The 25,590-nt window shown below is 39.5% G+C and overlaps 1 protein-coding gene across 5 annotated transcripts in view; it reads right to left on the bottom strand.

Annotated features, from left to right (window-relative positions):
• The window catches only part of Osbpl8 (oxysterol binding protein like 8), a 141,584-nt gene that overhangs the window by 99,910 nt on the left and 16,084 nt on the right, over positions 1-25,590 (bottom strand). For 4 of the 5 annotated variants that reach the window (XM_060378039.1, XM_060378040.1, XM_060378038.1 and 1 more), the window contains one exon: positions 4,977-5,082. In XM_060378039.1, the coding sequence (XP_060234022.1) occupies positions 4,977-5,018 (42 nt within the window). In that variant the 5' untranslated portion in view covers positions 5,019-5,082. Of the gene's footprint in view, positions 1-4,976; positions 5,083-25,590 lie in introns of those variants that run through there. The other variant, XM_060378043.1, reaches the window with a different exon arrangement.

Here is a 25,590-nt window from a genome sequence, read left to right as displayed (position 1 = left end):
GGGCCTCTGTTCAATAATGGATTCCCTCATTCATAAGGTACCAATAGAAATGTCTTCAGACAAAGTGCTCCTTCATGTAGCCTCCAGACTTGAGAGCCTGCATGAACTTCATTACGTGAAGTTGGGCATATTCTTTTCTGCCAGCTCCAAGTGTTTGGGCATATGGACATCTTTCTTGGCAACCATCACTCCTTTTTTTTTTTTAATATAGTACTACATTTATCTATTTTTTAATTAATTACAATTTAGCATTTTGTATACCAGCTATAGCCACCTCTCTCATCCTCTCCCAATCCCACACTTCCTCCCTCTTCTCCCCCCATGCTCCTCCCCCAGTCCACTAATTGGGGAGGTCCTCCTCCCCTTCCATCTGACCCTGGTCTATCAGGTCTCATCAGAACTGGCTGCACTGTCTTCCTCTGTGGCCTGGTAAGGCTGCTCCCCTCTCAGGGGGAAGTAATCAAAGAGCCAGCCTATGAGTTCATACCAGAGACAGTCCCTGTTCCTCTTACTAGGGAACCCACTTGGAGGCTGAGCTGCCATGGGCTACAACTGAGCAGGGGTTCTAGGTAATCTGCATGCATGGTTCTTGGTTGGATATCAGTCTCAGAAAAGACCCTTGAGTTCATAGATGTCAATCCGGTTCTTTTTAGGCATTAATATCACAGCAGCTGCAGAGTCTGAGATGGAGGCTGTAAAACTGTTATCTTAAAAACAAAACCACCAAACTGGCATTCAAGGCCCTGCATAGCCTGACTCTAGTGGAGGTGAGATGCAGGAAACAATAATCAAGTTTGACCTGTGGAACCACAGTGTGCCAGTTCCTCTTAGTAATTATGTGCCTTGAAAAACTTACTTCTGTCTTTATCTGTTAAACAGGAGTCACAATTCTCTCATGAAGTTGTGAAAATTAAATGAGCTTAGCTGCAATCCACTGAAAGTCGTTTGAGACACAGTAGCTATTTAATACACAGCGGATATTAACTACTTGTTACTGGCATCTGTTACCTTATTTTCTGAAAACTCTTCTACTGCAACAAGTTGCACTGCATATGAGCCCTAAAACCTACTCTCAATGGTGCCAAAATATATGCAGCAAGATACTGCTCATAGAATGTGCTCAATGAAGTAGGTTAAGTTATCCAACATCATAGGTAAATGTTTAACCAAAACTAGCTTTTCTGCAGACATGTATGCTGTTTATCTCACCATCCCATCACACACACAGATAAAATCATTCTCTCCAGGTTGCTTTTGCACTATGGCACTGTTTTCACAATATTAAATTTGATATGATTTTGAAGCAGTTATAAACAAATGAAAGCCCCCTGAATACAGATGAAAAATTTTGATTGCTCCATTCTTGCTAGATAAAATGGTACAGATTTGCTTGGACTTCCACTCCAATTTTATTTCCACATATGTCTAACATGTAAGATTTCTATTTTTTGTTTCTTTTTAAAAAAAACTTAGCTAGCATACAAAATAATGGTATTGAGAAATTTCCCACATGCACTACCCCTACTGACTTCTTCTTCTCTCCCTTTTCCCTCTCCTGTGGACTCCCTTCCTCCCCACAGCTATCACTGAAAACAGCGTCCACACAGGAAAGTAAATGTGCTCTTTGCCCTGCCTCTTCCCCCTCACTACTCTCTTTTGTTTCTGACACCTTCTTCTCACTTCCTTCCTCCACATAATTCCCTTCAGCTTTTGCATTAAAAATTTTTCTAATCTTGCATACTTCTCTCAAAAGTTGTATGAGACTCCTTCATTTTACTAATAAAATTATTTTGAAATTAATTTGCACAATATTACCGACTTAAGAGACCTTGGACTACTCAGCATTAGTTATCCTGCTTACAGGAAGCGTTAGAGCTTATGAAAAATAGTACTTAGTGGTGAGCATGAAAAATCTTCAGTCCATCTACTTAAAACCTAAAAATAACTATATTATTTATCTATACTGAAAGAAATAAGTTGTTAAATCCAGTTCTACTCAAGTCTAGTTCAGCAAAACAAAAAGCTTTCTATTTTCTGGTGAAACATTATGCTATCAATAGAAAGTATATGACACCTAAGTACATAACATTTCTAATTTAGATTTCTGAACTATGAGAATGACAAATGTAGCAAAGATGAATAAACTCCCACCTCCCATTTTTAGAATCTTTTTTTAAAAATTCCAAGCCACTATTTAGAATCTTTGGTCCACTTATAGTCATGCTACACATATAGAAAATAAAGCTACTAGGAAAGAAAACAATTGTCTTATATATAGAAGTAAGCCTCCATCACTACTACCACCAACAAACATCCCAAGACATGGATGCATGAGGTAGCTGCAGAGCAGGAAGTCTATTCAAAATGGATAAACCTACTAAAAGACAACATTCTGTAAAAACTCTCCAACGCTTACCTCTAAATATAAACATACAAACCACAGATTCAACTGTATGAGGGCTAAAAAGAAAAAAATAATAACACGTTTATAGATAGGTAAAGGAGCACAAACTTGTAATCTCAGCATCTGAGTTTATCAAAGGCAGGAAGACCTTGAACACAAGGCTACATGGTAAGTTAAGGCAAGCAATGGCCACATGGTGAGCTCAAGAGCAGCCTGAGAGGTATGAGATTTCACTTCTGAGATCTCCCTCCCTAAAACTCCTTAGGCCAGTTTCGTCGTAAGAAAAAGAGAGCAACGCCTAGGAAGAAACAAGTTAGAAAACTACCTATTTGAACTCTTCCAAACTGTCTGGGTAACGCCAGCTGTGGGTCACAGCTATTGCCTCAGCACAAGGGAAGCTGAGGCAGGGTTGTAAATGGTATATTGGTCTAGGTTACAGAGCTCCAAGCCAGCACTGGATGAGATTCTTCTCCCAACAACAGCAACTTGTTTATTAAAAACAAGTTAAATGTGACAACCTGCCACAGCCTAGAAAAGCCTAAAGAGACATGGTAACAATGCAATGTGGAATTCTGGATGAGACCCTGGAACAGATTATGAACATGAGGCAAAAAATCTGAACCAAGAATAAACTTCAGTTAATAATAACTTACTGAGTAAAAAAAAAAAAAAAAAAAAAAAAAAAAAAAAAAAAAAAAAAAAAAAACAGTGAATAAATGTGCTTGAATTCAACCTGGGAAGCTGAATTCAACCTCCAGCGCCCAGTGGTGAAAGGAGAATCAATTCCTACAAGCTGCTGCTCTCTGACCTCCATAAGTGCACCATAGCATATGTGCACACACAATGAATGAATGATTTAATAATGATACTTTATCAGTGGGGACACCACGGTTTCATTTATACAGATTCTAGTACAGAATTTAATAGCCAGCTGTCTACTCTTCAGGGAAGTCAGGGAGTCCAGCAGAATCCATGAAGGAGAGCTGCTTGCTGGCTCCCTTACGCTCATGCTTAGGTAGCTTTCTTTTGTAGCTCAGAACCTCCTGCTCAGGGAATGGCGTCACCCACAGTGGGCTTGGGCCATTCTATATCCAAGCCCTATTATTGACAATTTTTATCATCACATTTCAGTCATAAGAACAGTGAAATAGATTTTCTAAAGATGAGGTTATGGTCAAGTAAATATAATATTCTAGACACAAAGTTTATTCTTAACTTTTTCTGAAATCATAGTAAAGATAAAATAACCTACCATTCAGCTGTCCTTTTCTAGCCATGTACTATCATGTACTGAAGAAGCTACATTATTTACAATCTCATTTTATTCTCTATTAAGGGATCACTTTTAACTTTTTTTTAACATTTAAGGAACCAAAACAAATCTGAACCAGAAATTCAAAAATGTTTGAGTCAAGTTAATCCACCTCACCAAAACTGCACATCACTGTTAATTTTTACACTGTTCCTACATTGGAGCCCGAACAAAGGATATCTACTCAATTAAAACTTAGAAACATCTTGACAAAATAGTAACTTATCGACATAGAAAACTGGCCCCTGCCTTGCTCCAACAAGGAATTTTCTAAGTAAACAAATAAATAAAATCTAGGGATGGTGATTTAGCTTGGTGGTAGAATACGAATCCCATTATCACCACCACCAAAATCCATACTCAAACTCAAAAACTAATAAATGATCAAGATCCCCCAGGTTACATTTCACTGAGGACACCTTTACTTTAGATAAGAAAAAAGCTGCTAATACTTGCTAATAAGGTTTCTATAAATCAATATTTAATAGAATCACTCAAATATAAGAGATGAAATGATTACTCTGAAGCAAAGCCTTTTTTAAAATAATGACCTATAAAAATTAATCTATACTAGTGGTGATTTTTTTTAAATTATTGAATAGTATATACTTAATCTGCCTTCCACATTTACTTTAATTTCAGAATCTAATTCAGGAAGCACCATTTATTAAACCTTCAAATTTCCATACACACTATAGAGCCTTTGCCCTTAATTCTTTATTAGTTTAAATGTTTCCTTCACTCTCTTTCCTCAGAATTGCATATGATTTGTGATTTCGAGGGATTTTATTTCCTCAGCTATTAATAGTCTCTTGATTTTACTAAGATCCAAAAAGCTCTTGAGAAAGCAGACTATTACATCAGTATGTCTGAGATAATATAGCTGGGAAAATAAGGAGATAAGGCAGAAATACCAGAAATTAGACAGGGCTCTGCTCAAACAAGCTTTATTTATTTATTTATTTATTTAAGTTTATTATTTTAAAAATACTACTTTTGCAAGGTGTACAGCACTTGCCTTTAATTCCAGCACTTGCAAAGCAGAGGAATCAGATCCCTAGGAATTCAAGTCCAGCCTGGTTTATCAGTGAATTCACAGCCTGCCAAGGCTACATAGTGAGACCCTGTCTCCAAAAAACTCCAAAACCAAACAAACAAATAAACTTTGCTTTCCATGAATTTCTAAGAATAAAGCCAGTGCTTATATCAAGCACTCTGCAGCCAGCTGAGGATAGCATGTCCTGTTTTAAAACTACTCACCGAAGTTCGGTCAGGTTCTCCATCTGCTAAACCTGCGTCCATAATGGATGTTAGATTTATGCTTCTCCTTCCACTAATGCTTAGCCATTCTATAAGTCTGGAAACCCTAGAAAAAGAAAATTGTATGTATTAAGTAAGTAGAAAATAAACGATTAATTTCAGTAAAAGGGGGAAAAATCATTTTATCCTAAGATTGGTGGAAAATTCAACAACAAAACACAGATTTTTACATAGGTCTTTTTAAAAAAATTAATCTGGAGAGATGGCTTGGTGGTTCATAGCATTTGCTGTTCTTTCAGAGGACCTACGTCCAATTTTCAACACCCCCATGGCAGCTAACATCTATAACTCCAGTTACTGGGGATCCAACACCCTCTTCTGGCCTCCATGGGCACTGCATACATGTGGTATAAAGACATACATGTAATCAAAATACCCATACACATATCAAAATATTAGCCATATTTCCTAAGAATAAAGGTTCAAGGAAAATTGAAAAATGAAAATTATCCCAAGCAAAAAGAAATGCCTAGAAGCTTAAACTAATGCAACCAACCAACGTCTGAGAAGCAGAAGCAAAAGGACTGATGAGGCTACATGGAACTCTGCCTCAAGGGAAAAAAAAAACACAAGAGTACCTCCCATGCTGAATTTCAAGTTTTGTTTATGCTAATGTAATAAAGAAAAACTAGTTTATTTCACTAGTCATATAGAGATTAGAACTAAAAGACTTAGACATTCCTTCAAAGGAATACTATATATACATATATAAAACAAAATACTATATACAAATATAAAATGAGTAGACTAATGTACAATCAGAGAATAACAAAGTATTATTAAAAATTAAAGACAACCAGGGAGCCTGCAGAAACCAATACTCCAACCAAGGACCATGTATGTAGAGGACCTACACTTCCTGCTCAGATGTAGCCCATAGGCAGCTCAGTTTCTAAGTGGGTTCACTAGTAAGGGGAACAGGGGCTGTCTCTGACATGAATTCAGTGGCCTGCTCTTTGGTCACCACCCCCTGGGGGTGTGCAGCCTTGCCAGGCTACAGAGGAAGACAATGCAGACAGTTCTGATGAGACCTGATAGGCTAGGGTCAGATAGAAGAGGAGGAGGACCTCCCCTATCAGTGGACTAGGGGAGGGGCATACTGGGGAGAAGAGGGAAGGAGGATGGGTCTGGGAGGAAATGACGGAGAGGGCTACCGTCGGAATACAAAGAACATAAACTGTAATAAATAATAAATAAAATTATTTCAAAAAATTAAAGTCAAAAAAGTTAAGTGGATAGGTGGAAGTTGAAGCTGGTGATCTAGGAAATACAGTTGATAAGATAGGATGTATAAAGAAAAGAAGTTGAAAAGAGCAGATGGAAACCAAGAAGCATAGAAGTCCAACAGTTGCCTAATAACAAATCTATCATGATCCAGGTCTGGTATGTGGATACCCATCTCAGTACTCAGAAGACTGAAACAAGAGGAGCACTAAGAATTAAGAAGCCCTGGGCCTCATTCACAAGATGCTGTCACAAAAAAAAAAAAAAAAAAAAAAATCCCAAAACAACAGTTAAGAACAATATAAAGGAAGAAGTAATTAATAAAGGAAGAAGAAACATCCTACACCTAAAAATATGTCTTCATAATGAGAAGAGCACTTTGAAAGCCAACAGAATTAATGTTTAAGCAAATTGTAATGTGAAATTTCATAACTAAATCCCTGCGCATTCCAAATGATACCATGCAGACAGAAGAGTAATTTAAAAAACAATTATTAGGTGACTTTCCTTCATTTAACTTAACAAAGTAGGTGTAATTATCCTTTCCCTTTTCTAAATTACTTTTCAAACATCTAGAGAATAGCATATAATAAAAATTGCTGACACTGACCTTTTTGTTCTTAATCATTGACTCCAAATGAAAGTAATGCCTTCATTTTAAGTGTTTTACCATCAACAAAGTGGGTTAGAAAGATGAAAGTTTTGTTGAAGTGAGTTACAAATCCAGTCTTTCTTAACCCTGGAGCTAAATGTGGGTTGTTTCTTCCCAATACAATTCTCACTTAGAGCAAGAGAGAGGGTGCACCTAAAGCACTTGACACATAGCACGAGGACCTGAATTGTATACTCAGAAGCCATGTTTAAAAACTAGAATGGTGGCACATGCATGAAATCCTAGAACTGGGAAGACAGAGACAAGGGAATCCCTGAGGCTCAGTGACTAGACAAAGGGCCAACTCAATGAGCTTTAGGTTCAGTGAGAGACCCTGTCTCAAAAACAACAGAGAGTACTAAAGGAAGCTACCCAAGTCAACCTCTGGCCTACACACACAAACACACACAGGACTTTTACCCTGAACAAGATGGAAGCCTACTGCTGAAAGCAAAGTAAAAAAAGAAAAAGATGCTAGGCCACAGAGGACATTGCAGCCAGTCCTGATGAGCCCACATAAACTAGGGTCAGATGGAAGAGGAGGAGGACCTCCCCTATCAGTGACCTTAGAGAGGGGCAGGGAGGAGACGACGGAGGGAGGGTGGGGTTGGGAGGGAATGATGGAGGGGGCTACAGCTGGGATACAAATAACCTGTAATTAATATTAAAAAAGTTAAAATTATAAAAAAAGAAAAAGAAAAGAAAAATCAACTTCTGTGGTATTGTTCTAGCTGCTAGCTCTGAACACAATTACAAATGACTATTTACTGCTATGATCCACACAAGAGACAATTGTGGCATGTACTAGAAAGGCAGCAGATGTGATAGGTAGTGCCATTTTTTTAATATATCCTAAATATATGGTCAAATTATTATATAAAATACAGAGTAGGTTGGAAAAGTTGGCAAAGGTTTTGTCAGATGAAGATAAAAATAAAAAATAAAGCTACCACTAACTTTATTTTTTAGTTGCTTTATATTTTAGGTGTTCAGGACACTGTGGGAAGACTTGGGAAGGACACAGTGAATATGAACTTGTCTCCAGGTGGACACTCATGAGATGGCACTGAATGGAGATATCAAGGAAGGAGTTGAGAAACTGGAGAGATGGCTTGGTTGTCGAGAAAACTCTCCTCTGACTTTGGGTACCAGGTATGCATGTGGTATACATACATATGTTAAGAAAAACATTCATACAAATAAAATAAATCCTCAGATTAAACAAAGAAAGGAAAAGGAGGTAGCTGAAGACATGACTCTGAGGCAGGTCAATCTAGAAACCTAAAGTGACAGTCTGCACATGTAACAGATGAAATTTAAAGATCTTCTTGGGAAATGAGTTGCAAGCTCAGTTCAGGGTCATTGTAATTTATATTTTAAAGACTCAATATTTATTATTTTTTAATCTCACTTTTAGCATTCAATTTGAAAAATTTTCTATCATTACTCTTTGCAAAAACAAGCTCACTCTATATAAAAAGGACAGATTACACACCTCCCCTACCGTAATGAACTGTACTGGAGCCATGAGCCAAAATACACACCTCCTCCCCTCACTTGCATGTCAGCTGTTTTGTTACAGCAGCTGGAAAAGAGGCTTAAAGTATTTGTGCACTCAGGTCATAATCCCTGAGAGGTGAAAAGTTAAAAGACATTTACATAATCCAAAGTCTGAGAAAATACAAGTATATTTTCTTTTAATTAAAACAGAAATAGAAAACATGCTTAATGGTAGTAGGTTCCAAAACACAGGCTTGGGGAAAAGAAAGCATCTCCTCTGTTGTCCTGCAGTTCTTCCGAGTGTATTGGTTCTACAGCCAAAACAAGAGTCAATAAATTTAAAAGGGCTCTGTTTCAGAACACTGACTCTCACTTTTTAAAGTTGCCAAGTAAAGCTAAGGCTGTGTGTTAATTTCAACATAACTGGTAGTTGAATTCAAAGATTAAAAAAAGACCATGTTACCACTTTTGTTATCAGTACGCTAAGAACATTGCCTCACTCTTTATACTTATTTTAATAAAGTTCCCACAGAAACTAAGTTTTATAAAATTCATTTTGTATTTTGGGCTTAAATTATGATTTTGGTCACAGAGAAAAGGGAGAGAAAAGCATGTACCAAGAAAGGCTAATGCCATTTGTAGCTATCTGATATTACAGGATACCCCAAAGGGTTTTACTCTGTTAAATATATATATATTTTTTCATATATATTTGTTTTCATGAATATATATATATATATGAAAACAACAGCTTTCCTTTTGATCATTAAATACATTAGTCTTAAGTAACATCTCTTTATCTCTAAAGATAATTTCACTCTGTCAATTTGGCTTTAAAAATTTAATGTTACAAATCTAAACAATTTGGTTTAGTGTCTGAACTGTCTGGGTGTACAGTACATCAATTACGGTTTGAAACAATACAGGTTCATGTATTTGAACACCGGTGCTACTGCTGGGGGACCAGCTGCAGAACCTCTGGAAGCTGGACAAAGCCAGAGAAAGTAAGCAGCCCCGGGCCAAAGGTGGTGGCTGATGCAGGCAAGTGGCTGTGAGTGGAGTTTGGGTCTACACAGTAAGACCCTGTCTCAAAGGACGGATCTGACACAATGTGCATCCATTCATCATAAAACCTGTTTGCTAACTAGGAAGAGAGGTAACCCTTTCAATCTAGCAGGCCTGTGAAAACCACCACGTTCAACGGTGGGATACTGAAAGCTTTCCCTTTCATTGTAATGTGGTACAGTATCACCAACATTTCCATTTAACCTCACACAAGGGATCCTAACTAGTGTAATAAGAAAAACAAATTTATATTCTAAGAATTGGAAGGAGAGAAATTATATTTCCAGATAATGTGACTGCACATAAAAATATGCAAATTGATAGAATAATTGTGTACAACGACTGATCATCAACTTGATTGGACTGAGAAGTGTCTAGGAGCTTAAGTAAAGCACTATGCTAGCTGTGTCTGTGAGAACATTTCCAAAGATGAACACACCCATGATGACTCTGACAAATACTCATGATATAAGCCAGGCATGGTGGTGCATGCCTTTAATCTCAGCACTGAGGAGGCGGAGGCAGGCAGTTTTCTGTGAGTTCCAAGCCAGCTAAAACTTCGCAGTGAGAGCCTGTCTCAAAAACAAACAAACAAAAAAGGCAAAAATAATTTTGGAAGGTACCAGGAGTAGGAGTGGCAGGGTACTTGCCTGTCATTTATGAGACCCTGGGTTCAATCCCTAACATATCAAATAAATAAACAAACAAACAAGTGAAGAGGAATTTTAAAGTCCTTTTATAGATTTCAAATTCTAAATTTCTAATAAAATCACTTTTGTGCATCCTATTTGCCTTTCTGGATAGGAATTGAGCATTCTAGCAAGAGTCCTCCCTCTTGATTAGTTTCTTTAGGTGTACAGATTTTAGTAGGTTTATCCTACATTATATGTCTACCTGAGTGAGTATATACCATTTGCGTCTTTCTGCTTCTGAGATAGCTCACTCAGGATGATCTTTTCCAGATCCCACCATTTACCTGCAAATTCATGATTTCCTTGTTTTTTTATTGCTGAGTATATTCCATTGTGTAGATATACCACAAGTTCTGTATTCATTCCTCCACTGAGGGGCATCTGGGTTGTTTCCAGCTTCTGGCTATTACAAATAAGGCTGCTACAAACATGGTTGAGCAAATGTCCTTATTGTGTACTTGAGCCTCTTTTGGGTATATGACTAGGAGTGATATAGCTGGATCTTGAGGAAGTGCCAGATTGCTTTCCAGAGTGGTTGTACAAGTAAGAAGGAGAAAAGAGGGAACAAGTCAGAAGCCTGACATAGAGGACCTCTGAAAAGCTCTGCCCTGCAGATTATCAATACAGATGCTGAGGCTTATTATGGGCAACCTTTGGGCAGAGTGCAGGGAATCTTATGAAAGAAGTGGGAAACAGTAAAATCTGGAGAGGACAGGATCTCCACATGAGAGCAACAGAACAAAAAATTCTGAGCACAAGGGTCTTCCCTGAGACTGATACTCCAACCAAGGACTATGCATGGAGATAACCTAAGACCCCTGCACAGATGTAGCCCATGGCAGTTCAGTACCCAAGTGGGCTCCATTGTGATAGGAACAGGGACTGTCTCTGACATGAACTGATTGGCCTGCTCTTTAATTACCCCCCCTGAGGGGGAAGCAGCATTACCAGGCCACAGAAGAAGACAATGCAGCCACTCCTGATGAGACCTAATTGACTAGGATTAGAAGGAAGGAAAAGAAGACCTCCCCTATCAATGGACTTGGGGAGGGGCATGCATGCATGCAGAGGGTGGAGAAAGGGAGGAATTGGGATGGGAGGAGGGAGGGAACCACAAGGGGGATACAAAGTGAATAAAGTATAATTAATAATAATACTTTAAAAAACCATTTTTGTGACAAGAAAGGCCCACCAAACCTAATACAATATACCAGGACTGTCCTGGCTAGTTTTATGCCAATTTGACAAAAGCCAGAGTCAACCAAAGTCAAAGAGAAAGGAGGAAGCCTCAATTGAGAAAAATCCTCTATACGATCCAGTTGTAAGGCATTTTCCTAATTAGTGATTGATGCAGCAGGACCCAGACTATTGTGGGTAGAGCCATCCCTGAGCTGGTGGTTCTATGAGAAAGCAGGCTGAGCAAACCATGGAAAACAAGTTAGTAAGCGGTACTTCTCCATGGCCTCTTCATCAGCTCCTGCCTATAGGTTTCTGCCCTGTTTGAATTCCTGCCCTCACTACTTTTGATGATAAACTGTTATATGGAACTGTAAGCAAAATAAACTATTTTCTCCTTCAGGCTGCTTTGGTCATGAGTTTCATCACAGCCACAGAAATCCTAACTAGGACAATGACATGAAAGCTTAGCAGCATTCTTTCTTTAAAACTTTCTATCAATTCTTTGTGAGTTTCACATTATGCTCCCCAATTCCACTCATCTCCCCCTTCCCTTCGTATCCACCCTCCTACACCCTTGCAACCTCCCAACCCAAAAGAGAATAAAATTAGAATTAAAAAAAAAAATCTTGTGGAAGCTATAGTGTCACAGTGTGTCACACAGTACACCTTTTTGTCTGCATATATTTACTTGCAAATATTCATCATGATGAGTCTTTGGTGTGGTCCAAGACCTCTGGCTTTTGCTACATCATCAAAGTTTGATCCTCACAGGATTCCTTAGCTATGCTGTTTTTGCCCTGTGTCATGGGGATCCTGCAGCTTTGGATCTATAGAGCTGATCCTTTCACATGCTCCAGCAGATCACAGATGGGAGTAGACGATGGGGTGGGCCAACTCAAAACCCTGAATCTGGGCCTAGGAGGTAGCTGAGTTGGTCAGCCCACCAGCTCTCCCCTACTGCAACACCAGGGCAAGCTCTGCACTGCCCTGATAGTTCATCCTATTCCACAACTGGCAAGAGGCAGGGTCAGCTCTCCTGCTCTCATGTCTTTGGGGCAGGGTTATTATTCGTGCCTTCACCACTAGGGCCAGCTCCACTGTGCTGCCCAGGAGAGGTGCAGGGCCCACTCTCCCGAATGCTGCAGTTGGTGAGGGGTGAGGCCAGCTTTCCCACCTGCTGCAGGTGTCAAGGGGTGTGGGAGCATCTCTCCCTTCCCCACAACACCCCATAGCAGACAAGGGGCAGGACCAGCTCGGCACACATACCCACATCAGGGTCAGCTTTATTGTGCTTCCCAGGCGAGGCACGGGGCAGCTCAGCACAGTGCCTCAGACAGCAGTCCAAAGAAGGGACATCTGCACGGCTTCTGGTGTTAACATGGGCCTGGGACATCAACACAGACCCTGGCTGACAGAGATCCCAGACACGACCCCCAGCAGCAGTGGAGGCAGTACAGCCCTCAGACATCCACATGGTCTCCAGTAGCAGCCTGGACCACAGACATCCACTTGGCCTTTGGTGGTAACTTGAGTGACAGACATCGACACAGACTCCAGCTGCATCAAGACCATGGACCCAGACCATGGCCCTTGGCGGCAGCCTGGACCAGGATCTCACAATGCCTTCTTCATTAGCACTGTCACATCTCCAGAACCGCCTTTCTCCACAGTGTACGAACCCCTCACCTTTGCTTTCTCTCCTGCCTCTCCACCAGTACTCCATCTTTCCCATCCCTTCATCACACTTTCATCCATGGTAGTGGCACCCACGGCATGTACTTGGGTGTATTTCATGCAGCCACCCCTGGTTTGCCCTAGCAGCATTCTTACATTAGCTGCTGTTGCGAATTCACCTTGTGGGTTTATGAAGGACTACTTTTGAAGTATGATGTAGATTTTATTTTTTAATGTTCTCTCTTTCTTGTTGCTGCGTGTGTGTGTGTGTGTGTGTGTGTGTGTGTGTGTGTACATAGACTTTGAGTGCAGGTATCTGTAAGGACCAGAAAAAAGCATTTGATCCCCTGCAGCTGGAATTACATAAGGCTTTGATTCACCCAGTGTGAATGCTGTCTAGAAGAGCAGCAAGTGCTCTTAACTGATAAGCCATCTCCCCAGCACCAAGTCTGATTACTTTAAACTACAACCAAGTTGTTAAATAAAAAAATCACATAGATCTTCTCAGACTTCTGCTGCTTGACTTCACTCTCTCTATCAAGTTCATCTCTCATATGGCTGCTACTGCTGCTGCTGCATTTGCACTCTGTAACTATGAGAACCTAAGTTCTTTAGATTTACCACAAATCCTCTGTCACCTGAGTAGTTTATAATTTCTCTCATTAACGGTTTGCAATCATGTACCGGGTTTTAGAATTCTATGAACCACTGGAACTATATCAAACTGATAAATTAAAATGTTCAGTATCTTTCTCATTTTAAGGCCTACAATTTATTTTTTAACTATGTATAAGTGTGTGAGTCTTTCTGTGGTTATATGTGTTTCAGTCTCTGTGTGGAAATCCAGAGGGGTCAAACTCCCTGGAGCTGGAGTTACAGTTGTAAGATTTCTGACATTGGTGCTGGCAATGGAACTCATACATTCTGCAAAAAGAATATGCACCTCTTAACTGCTGAGCCACCTTTCCAGTCCCAAAAGGGTTACAACTGGAAACAGTAAAACAAGTAAAAATAGAATCTATATCCAAAAAAACAAGAGTAGGTTATACTCCTGAATATAAATTGTACTAAATGCTTTATTTATTTGTTTATTTTTATGTGTGTAAATATTTACCTGAACGTGTATCTATATGCCATGTGTGTGTGCTTGGTGCCTGTGGAAGTCAGGACAGAACACTGGTTCCTCTTAAATGGGCAGGTGTTAATCACCATGGGGGTGGTGCTTGGAACAGAAACTGAGTCCTCTGCAAGATCAATAACTGCTCTAAACTGCTGAACCAACTCTTGAGCTCCTGCACTGAAATGTTAAAAAAAAAAAAAAAAAAGAACTTTTAACCTTTAAATTAACGGACACACAGATTTTCATTATCATCGCAAAAACTAGTGGAATTCTGAGCTCACAATGTTAAATAACACAGTCTATGCCCCAGTTGTAATAAAATGTTCTTGTAGTTGTTTAGTTTTTTTTTTGTTTTTTTTTTTTTTTCTTATTTCTCTGGTGTGCACTTCACAGCTCTAATGAAGTTTCTTTATATCTCATCTTCCTTTTCCTGTCACTCTAAACACCAATGGTTTCAGCTGCCATCACTGGCTGATTATTCCCAGTGCTATCTCTAGCCTCATATACTCAACTGCCTTCTCAGCAATTCTATTCTGAAAAGCTCATCTTAAAACCACCATGCAGCTTTTCCAAAATGGCACTCTCATTTTCTTCATCTGTGTTCTCCATAACCAACTCTCCAATCTTTCCACTGTAACTAGTTTTTAAAACTCTACTTTATTTAGGGTGTCAGGCCTCTACCTCCCTCCCAACCTCCCAACCCTACATAGGAAAGAGGTTAGTGGGGAAGAGGAGACACAGACCCCTTTACTTCTACCAGCTGTTTAGGGTCAATGGGTCTTTGGGGGATAGACCAATCTCCATCAACAGCAAACACAGCCAACAGTCTCCTCCAAACCACTGTGCCCCACAGCATCTCTATCTGCTCCAAACCACCACACTGTCTGTCTTTTTGGTCTGCTCCAAACTGCTGCACACCACACACCAACAGTGCATGCCACCTCCTTCTGAGCTCTCAAATTTATATCCTCAGAGTCCTAGACCATGGCCCTCTCCAGGCCTGGAGGTAGGCCGTTAGCAGCTGGCAAAAGCCACAACCGCAAGAGACAATTAACAGCTGTGGACAAACTATAGCCCAACCTAAAATCCCATACTTGGAATTAAAACAAAAACATATTTACAAAACATAACTGAGTTTACAAAGAAATCAAAACTTCCATTACATTCCACTACTTCTACTATTCTTTACAGGGGAAAATGGTCTCTAGTGGTTTCAGTTTTGTATCACCTATTATTTTTCAAAAATATAAATCCTATCTTATACTTTCTTTCTCAAAAATATTTAAAAGTCTTCTTCACCAGTCACCTAAATTTCCTCATGATCTATCCTTGCACTTGCTCTCCAGGAGCCTACTGTTATGAACTACTTTCAGGGCTCAGCTCCTGGACCTCAATGGATGCTGTAACAGCCTTCTCCACTCCTCATGCTCCTAATGCCTGCCTGTTGTTCCAACTTTGCCCAAGCATGCCCTCTTCCGGGAGAATGATGATTCTCAACCTGAGATAGTCACTCCTTCAATAGGTTGGGGAACTTAGCTTTATCACAAATCACAATGATCAGCTGTGATGGCCTATGCCTGTAATCTCAGCATGGGCTACAGAGTGAAACTCTGCCTCAAATTTCTTTTTATTCTGCTATTTCTTCTTTTATATTTTTAGCATATGAATCTCATTTAATGTTTTACTATCAACCCTGTAATTTCCATAAATGAAAAGGCAAGTTAGTTCCTATCTTACTTTGGGCACTTAGACATATTATGTAATAATACCTACTGCAAAACAGGCATCAAAAGAGAACTCATTATATAATACAGGAAAGAAAATGTAATTAAACCACTTACTCAATTAAGAGTAGCAATGGGTGCTGGAAAGATGACTCAATGGTTAAGCTGACTGGCTTCTCTTGCAGATAGCCTAGGTTCAGTTCCCAGCACTCACATGACAGCTTACAACCATCTTTAACTCCAGTTTCAAGGGACCCAAAGACCTTTTCTGGCCTTTATGGACACCAAAAGCATGCAGCATTAGCTGCTCTTTCAGAGGACCTAGGTTCTGTGCCTAGCAACCACGTGGTAGGTTAAAACTATCTGTAACTACAATTCCAAAGAATTCAACACCCTTTTCTGGCCTCCTTGCTCAGGAATACTACAAGCAATAATAAATACACAGACATATATGCAAAGAAACAGCCATGCACATAAAATAAAAGTAAATAAAATCTTAAGAAATAATTTTAAGTCAATTCTTTAGGAATTGAGTTTGAGAAAAAAAAATGAGAAGCATCAATTTAAAAACAGATTCAAGATTATAGAGCCAGAAAGTTAGACTGTTATCTATAATGCCAGCACTCAGAAGATGAAGGCAGAACTATCCTGAGTTCAAAGCCTTCGTAGGCTACAGAATAAGACATATCTATATGGTTAATTCAAGCAAGATGCTAAGTTCCACTAACCATCAAAGAAATACACAGAAAAGCCATAATGACATACTACTGAAGGCTGACAAGGATAGCTAAAATAGTTTTAAATGACAAGTATTGATGAGGGTGAGCAAGAACCAAATAAAACACTCTTCAATTGTAGGACCAAGAGAGATGGAAATGTAGCCAGACAAAAACCTGTAACAGGTATTTCATTTCTATAACAGCTTTAGTTATGAGAGCCAGAAACATGAAACAAGCCAAATGCCTATTGACAAGTGATCAGATAAATGAAAAGCTGCAGTCACATACAGTGAAACAGTATCCAGCCATAAAGAGGAACAATCTAAAATTTATGCTGAGCAAAAGAAGCCAGACTAGAGGATATACTCTAATGCTAACTGTATGAATTGAGAACAGGCAAAAAATATAAAGTGTTGAGACAGAACCCGAATCAGCTGTTATCTGGGGGAAAACGAGGGAAAAAAGAGAGAGTAAGGAAAGAGGCATGAGGAAATTTCCCAGACATGGGCTACTGGAAAAACTGTCTAAATTGTGGTGCTAGTTTCATGGGTATATACAAGCACAAAAATGCAAATTGTTATTTCAAATGGGCACTTTTGTTTCATTTCATGCACACCACACCTGAATAAATCAGTCTGGGGTTTTAGGTTGTATTTTAACATGTGAGAATGATTAGAAAGAAAGAGAGAAAGGCAAGACTATACTATTACAAGCAATGCTGGTGGGCATCCTGTACTCACTTGTAGGTCCAGCCCTCAGGAAGGCTGAGACAGAAGACTCATTATGACTTTGAGGCCAGCCTGAAGCCTGTGTTACATTAGTGAATTAAGGCCAGCCTAGGCAACATAGTGAGATCCTGTCTCAAAACACACACACACACACACACACACACACACTTTTAAAATGATGGGGAAATGTTCAAATTTTAGCACAGTTAAACCTAAGAGTATGCCTAAAGGCATGCATGCATGTAGTAGAGAAGAAAATATTCGTGCTCTGTTGCCCTATGGTGGGGGTTGGCCTAGTGTGCCATGTTCAGATGCTCAATTTTGTGCCCGGAGATCTGTTTGCAGTTTGGACGTGGGCACTATCATCATGTTCATTTATCAAGGTTGTATAAACTTTGCTCCCCAGCTATCTCTGATTGGTTAATAAAGTTGCTAAGAACCTATAGCTGGGTAAGAGAGAACAGAGGCAAGACTTCTGATCCACTGTGGGGGTCTCAAGCAGGGACCACGAGGGACAGGAGAAGAAAGGAAAGAAGAGGTAGAAAAAGGTCATGGCCATGAGGACTGACCTGATGGAGCAGAAGCAGCCCAGGTAGAACCAATATGGCAAGTGATTCAGGGCCTGTGGCTGGGAAGTAGCCAGACTAGCATAGCGGGTTAGAATAAATGCTATCTGCCTAATAATAGAGCCTAAAGTTTATTAATAAATCTAATGGATCTCTGTCTCACTATTTGGGAGCTAGAGAAGGTAATAGAAAAGCAACCCCATCCCCCAAATTAACCATATCTTTTTGGCCCTACCTGTGAAATGGAAGTAAGTCCCAGATCAGCTGTGAAATTAGATAGGGCAGTTAATCTCAAAAATGCACGGATGCAGGCAAGTCACAGCAACACAACTCATGAAATTGAATCCTATATCTGTATTAAGGTAAGGAAGGACAGTAAGAGTTACACAGAGGAAATGATTAACAGCTTTCTAGGGGAAATAATTTTGGATCCAAGTTTTGAAAGGGGAAAAGGAAATGGACTCAAAGAAGGGAGTATGCAGCAGGTGGAGGGAATGGTGCTGTGCAGAAGAAGCACGGAGGCGGAAAGGAGCAGTCGTGAGGAGATGGCAAAATTAGCGTGCCTATGGCATCAAGTCCATATATGGGAGAAAAAGAAACCAGAGTGCCTTTCCATCCGATGAAAATACACATTGAAATTTCACAGTAACATCCAGAATTGTAGCTCCTTTATCTCCTAGATGCTATGCTATGTATGAGACAAAGATATTCAACTGAGAGCTCTTCCTGTTGAAAAACAATATGAATATCCATATTCACAGTTTCACTCTCTTGGAGGTTAGCCACAGCCCTTCTCTAAAGCAAAAATAATGATTAACTATAATAATAGATACACAACATATGGACCTGCTGTGCATCTGTCACCATGTGCCACAGAAAATGTGAAAGCCTTTACATTTTTTCAGAATCTCAATTCAGTTCATTTGGAAATCAAGATATAAAAACTCCCCAGAAAAAATATCCAGGCATGGTGGCACATGGCTGTAATCCCAGCATTAAGGCAGAAGGATTAGAAATTTAAGGCCACAAACTCCTTTTCTTACATAGAAAATTCAAGGACAATCTAGGATATAGGAGACCCTGCTTATAAATAAATAAAAATTAAAAACTAAAAATAGCAATGACCTCAAAACATTACAACTAGATTTCAAGAGACCTAGTATGGACAATGTCATAATTCTTAGGGTTAGGTTTTTTTTTTCTTGTGTGTGTGTGTGTGTGATTTCTGAGACAGTACTGACACTTTAAATTCATCATGTAGCCCAAGCTGGCTTGGATTTCTCAGAGCTCCACCTGCCTTGACAACCCAAGAGCTGGGAATACAGGCATGAGTAAAGAATTTTGAAGTATTTTTATATTAATATATTTTAATGATTATTTCCCAGTCATGGCCATGTTCAAATGTAAAACTGATGAAATACAGAACTGTTCTTCTTATATTACTCGAACTAACAGACTTTCATTAGAATTCCATACATACAATAATAATTCTTTTCTACATTTTATATAGAAAGTGCCCGTTTTAAGGTCTTATTTCTTTGAAAGGACAGGTAAAATACCTATTTAAATTTGAGTCATTTTATTCTCAGCAGAAGAGTAATGTGTGATGAGAAGATGAGGCATAAATGAGAAATGAAATTTTAAAGGTCAATAATGCTGACCTTTAAACAAAGCAGTGGCAGTGGGGCTACTGCAGGAAGCAAAGCGACAAGACTAAGTCTCTGTTCTGGTTGATTTCATGTCAACTCAACACAAGTACAAGTCGTCTAAAAGGAGGGACCTCAATAGAGAAAATGCCTCCATAGGTGGGAGATGTTCATTTAAGAAAATGTAGGGCATTTTCTTAAATAGCGACCCCCACTGTGGGTGGTGCCATTCCTGAGCTATTAGAAAGCAGGCTGAGCAAGCCATGAGGAGCAAGCCAATAAGCAGCACTCCTCCATTGCCTCTGTATCAGCTCCTGCCTCCAGGTTCCTGCCCTAGTTGAGTTCCTGCCCTCACTGCTTTTGCTGATAAGCTGTTCATACAGAACTGTTAATGAAAAAACCCTTTCTTTCCCAAGTTGCTTTTGGTTGTGGTGTTTATCAGAGCAATAGTAACCTTAATTAAGACAGGCTCCTTTTTGAGAAGTGATATAGTGAAAAAAGGCTTTATAAGGCTCATCTCTAACAACCATATCCAGTTAAGGGCCTTGGCTCATGGAGCGAAGAGGGAAAAGCATTAGAGAATGTTGCTTTTTCCCACCTAGACTACATATTTACACATGTACATGCGCGCAGTGGTATTGTACAGAATCATACATGATTTCTCCTTTAGATTTTTCATGTAGAATTTTAAGGTATAAAATGCTTTTTGAAGGATTTATGACTCTAAGAAACATAAATAGGTTCAATAAGTTAAGCAAATTATACTACATAAGTATAATTCCACTATTTGGGGGGTTTGTTGCTGAAATTTCAAGGGGCTAATGTTGCCAGTGAGGCAGCGCAGAAAGTAGAGGCACCTGCTGCTTCGTCTGATGACCTAACTTCAATCCCTGGTGCCCACATGGTGAAATGAAAGAACCAACTCCCCAAATTGTCTTCTAACCTCTATATGCATACTCCCATCGCATTAACACAAAATAAATAAGCAACAATAATTTTTAAAGTTTAAAAACAGAGGCTAATACTGCTATGAATTTAGTATTTTTTTAAATGAGGATTGGGAAATTCTTAAGACAACGAACGCCTTTAAGAATTATTAATGTGGGATAAAGAGGCACTACAATTGCAATCCTCTTGAAGACTTTATTACGATAGATAGAGTTGGGAATTTTGCATGGAATATCTATCACATGCCTCAAACTGTAACTTTAAGGATGAGTTTAACAACTTAAAAGGAGTTAAGAAAATCTCTTATGAGAAATGCCAAAAGCTTACATAAATGAAAAGAGAAAAATGCTTTGAATTTCCTGTTTATGGTAGAAAAATGTATTTTGAAGTATTCATCTTAGAACCTTACTCAAGAGACAGGAGTATTCAAAGAAAGAATATATGCATGTATCAATTTTTTTAATCTACTAATTCTTTGAGATTGTCATACAATGTACTTTCACCATATTCACCTTTCGGTAACTACTCCCAGATTGTTTCCCACCTCCTAAGCCTGAGTGCCTCACCATGCCCAGTTTATGCTCCCTGAATACTAATAGGCATGGGACTTACCAGGGCCACACCCTTAAAGAAAACTGACTCTCCCTCTCTCAGGACCTATCAATTGTCCACAGCTCCTTGGTTAAAGATGCAGGCTCATGAACCCTTTCCCCTCCATTTAGAACACTGACTACCTTGTTTTGTTTTGTTTAAATTACAATTTATTCACTTTGTATCCCCATTGTAGCCCCTCCCTCATCTCCTCCCAAGCCCACTCTCCCTCCCTCTTCTCCCTCTATGCCCCTCTCTTAGTCCACTGATAGAAGAGGTCCTCCTCCCCTACTATCTGACCCTAGCTTATCAGGTCTCATCAGAACTGGCTGCATTATCTTCCTCTGTGGCCTGGCAAGTACGCTCCCCCCTCAGCAGGAGGTGATCAAAGAGCCAGCACTGAGTTCATGTCAGAGACAAACCCTGTTCCCATTACTAGGGCAGCCACATGGAGACTGAGCTGCCTATGGGCTACATCTGAGCAAGGGGTCTAGGTCCTCTCCATTCATGGCCCTTGGTTGGAGCATGTTGTTAAAAAGAAATTTTTTTTATTTTATTATTATTTTTCTTTATCAGTTACATTTTATTTATTAACTCTGTATCCCAGCCGTGTCCCGATCCCTCATTCCCTCCCAGCCCCTCCCTCCCTCCCTCCCTCCCTCATCTCCACCGTGCCCCTTTCCAAGTCCACTGATAGGGGGGACCTCCTCCCCATTCATCTGATCCTGTTTTATCAGGTATCTTCAGGACTGGCTGATTAAAGCTCTCCTTGCATAACTCCCTGCTAGATGCATTAGTTTCCTCAGTTATTCTTCATGTTTGTCTCCTAAGAAAAATGTACGGGGAGTGTGCTGCATTCATAGCATGTTAGTGGGCAAACAGCATATGAACAAGAAGGATAAAAGCCAAAGAGACAGGACCTATGAGACAGCTCAGTGGACAAAAAAAAAAAAAAGACATTTGCTGTCAACCACGGCCCAGAACTCACATGATATAAGAAGAAAACTGACTCCTGCAAAGTATCCTCTGGCCTCACATGTGCACTCACATGCATACATACAGAATAAATATACAAGAAAAACTAAAAACAGAGACAAAAACTTCAGAGCATACAAAGATGAAAAACTACAAGGAAATAAGAATCAACATTTGCTACACTAAAGGCAAAAAGCCAAAACCTACCTTTTGTTTCTTTCAGGTTTTGAGACAATCTCATGTAGTCAGGCTGACTTCAAAGTCCCCCTACAGCCCAGCATGAACTTAAACTGATCCCCTGTTGACACAAAGCTCCACATACTAGGGTTGAAGTGCAGCCCACACTCAACCCCACAGCTATGTTTTAATAAACAGAATTAATAATAATAAACTAGTCATGCAATTCAAAAAACAACACCTTCACCCAACAATTCTTAAAGTAATAACCGCTTTCCCGAGGCAAGCTTGCCAAATAATGTTATGCAGAGCCAAAAAGTGGAAAGCACATTCCCAACTTTCTACCTGTGGCTCTCATGCCTGGACCCCTCACCCAGCTTTTCCAAGGCACTCATTGTGAGAACATGACACAATTCTCAAAAAAAGAAAAAAAAAAAAAAGGTTGAACAAGTCAAAGGTCACATTTGTCTAAGAATAATCAGTGGTACACCTCCCTAAAACTGTGACTTGAATTTTCAATCAAAAATATATTCAAGCCTGGCACAGCTTGAATAACAACATCTGGTAGGTAAAGACACGAGAATTAGAAGTTTGAGGCCAGCCTTAACAATATAGAGAATTCAAAGCCTGGGTTAAATGAGACACTGTCCAAAATTATGCTCCCTGTCTCCAGTGACACACACACAAATTAAACTACTATAATAGATTCAAGAAAGTTTTTGTTTGTTTGTTTGGGTTTTTTGTTGTTGTTTGGTTTTTTCTAATTTTAGGCCATTGTTACCTTAGAAGTAGCAGACCTGCCTACTGGAAATAAGAAATGGTCTTTCTGAATCATGTTTCTGACACCCATTCTACCACCTACCCCTCCCTGCCATCACTTTTAGCTTGCCAAGAGTTTATCACTGTAAGTGTTCACAGCTGGATTAGGATAATCATTTTCCATATAGAATGCAACCAAATGTCTGCCCTTTAAGATCCTAGCATTTCTCATTAGCATTTTAAAGCAATTAGGAAACTTCAAATCAGCCCTTCAACACCATATATTTTACAGAAGAAACCAAGCACAAAATGACTATGTCATCTGCCCAAACCATCAGGCTGAAGGCTATTTCCTGAGCCTCTTTAGTACCAAGCTAAAACTGACTGGTGAAAAAAATGAAAAACCAGCATTATATAACACAGCTCTAATTCTGATTCTAAAATATCCCACAAATAAATATGTGAATGCATTTGCTGTGTTCACAGAAAGAGTGAATAGGAGGAGAAGATATAAAAAGTAAGACCCCCCAACTGGGGCTATTAAGACTATTTCAGACATAGAGTCTGGTGGCCAAAGAACCAGTCTCCACAGTTACTGGACTTTACACTTAGTGTATGTTTATATATAACCATATTTTTTTTCCTTGAAAAAATTAGTAAAATGTGGTGGTCATGCTGCTCAACATCATTAATCCTGGCACTCAGGAGGCATAGGCAGGTGAATCCTGTAGCCTGGTATACATAGGTGCCCTGTTTTAAAAAATAAATTTTAAATAAACACACATGTGTGCAGGTGTGTGTGTGTGTGTATGTGGTAAAACTAAAAAAAGCCTGTTAAAATCAGAAAATAGAAGTTCATGTTCTCTTCACACCTCATCCTTCCCTCCTTCTCCCCCACCTCCTCCCTATAAAACACTCAAACTTACCCTCTCATGTCTTCAAGGATACTACTTTATAACCAGCACTGACACGAAAATGGCCTTAACTGGTCTTCAAAGTAAGTGAAATATGGTCTTCCCAGCTCAGTGTGGTAACATTTGGGAAGCTGAGGCAGGAAAACTGCTTTGGTTCAAGGCTAGCTTGAGAATTGAGTAAAGACAGTCTCAAAATCAAAATAAAATTAGTAATTTTTTTATTAATTTTTTTATTTTATGTGCATTAGTGTGAAGGTGTCAGATCCCTTGGTATTGGCATTACAGACAGTTGTGAGCTGCCATGTGGGAATTGAACCCAGGTCTATTTGGAAGATCAGATGGTGCTCTTAACTGATGAGCCATCTCTCCAGCCCCAAAATAAGTAATTTTTAAAAAGCAGCTTTCCTTTATGACTACCACAACCTCAGTAAGGTGCAGTCCACACCTGTAATCCATGTGGGTGTGCTCAGAGAAAAGTGGGAAAGGCAGCCACTGGACAGAATAAATCTGCTTCCATAAGAAAGATGGGAATCACTTCTAAGAATCTCTTACATTCATGAGCACATTTCAACCTGCATTTTGGAAGCAACAAATGACATTCAAAGTATAGCAGTTGACAATAGACTCTTAGAATGGGAACTCTTCAAGGTTGTCATAGTTTAAAGAGGTGTCTTAAGTGAGAAAATTCTGTTTTCCAATTTCCTTCTAAGGCATGGGAAAAAAGTAACCATCCTTCTAATTTTTCTACTACTCATGCAATGATCATTTATCAGCAAATCTAATGCTGACCTTGCCTCTCCACTCTTTGGAAACTTTCCTGATCTTCCAGACTGGAGTTCACCATGCAGTGCAGAGGCTGGCCTGGAATTGTCAATGTGCTGGCCTCAGCCTTCAGGTGCTTGGATTACATGAGTGTGAGCACTTTATGGATTCTTTATCTTTACTCTCTTCTCTTTAAACTACTGTTTTCATGAAGATATTTTCTGTCCTTATCACCAATCTAAAACTTGTATTAAAAACAACATAAATCATCTTACCCCAGGTCCTCTTTCTTGTTTATCTTCTTTAGGTGTATAGATTTCAGTATGTTATCCTATACGTCTAATATCCACTTATAAGTGAGTATATACCATGTGTGTCTTTCTGCTCCTGGGATATCTCACTCAGGATGATCTTTTCTACGTCCCACCATTTGCCTGCAAATTTCATGATTTCCTTGTTTTTAATTGCTGAGTAGTATTCCATTGTGTAAGAGTACCACAATTTCTGTCTTCACTTAGAAAGACAAATGGGATGGACATTGGATACAGGAGAAAACAAGTAATAGGACAGGAGCCTACCACAGAGGGCTTCTGAAAGACTCTACCTAGCAGTGTATCAAAGCAGGTACTGAGACTCATAACCAAACCTTCCGCAGAGTGCAAGGAATCATATGAAAGAAGGGGGAGTTAATATGACCTGGAGAGGACAGGAGCTCCACAAGGACCAATCTGGGCACAGGGGTCTTTTATGAGACTGTTTCTCCAACCAAGGACCATGTATGGATATAACCTAGAACCTCTGCTCAGATGTAGCCCATGGTAGCTCAGTATCCAAGTGTGTTTTCCTAGTAAGGGGAACAGGGACTATTTCTGACATGAACTCAATGGCAGGCTCTTTGACCTCCCCCCCCCCACCCCGAGGGAGGAGCAGCCCTGCTAG

The sequence above is a fragment of the Meriones unguiculatus genome, chromosome 2 (genome assembly GCF_030254825.1).
Source record: "Meriones unguiculatus strain TT.TT164.6M chromosome 2, Bangor_MerUng_6.1, whole genome shotgun sequence".
NCBI classification, from domain to species: Eukaryota; Metazoa; Chordata; class Mammalia; order Rodentia; family Muridae; genus Meriones; species Meriones unguiculatus.
Note: the sequence above shows the minus strand (reverse complement) of the source record. Positions and strands in the feature narration are given on the sequence as shown.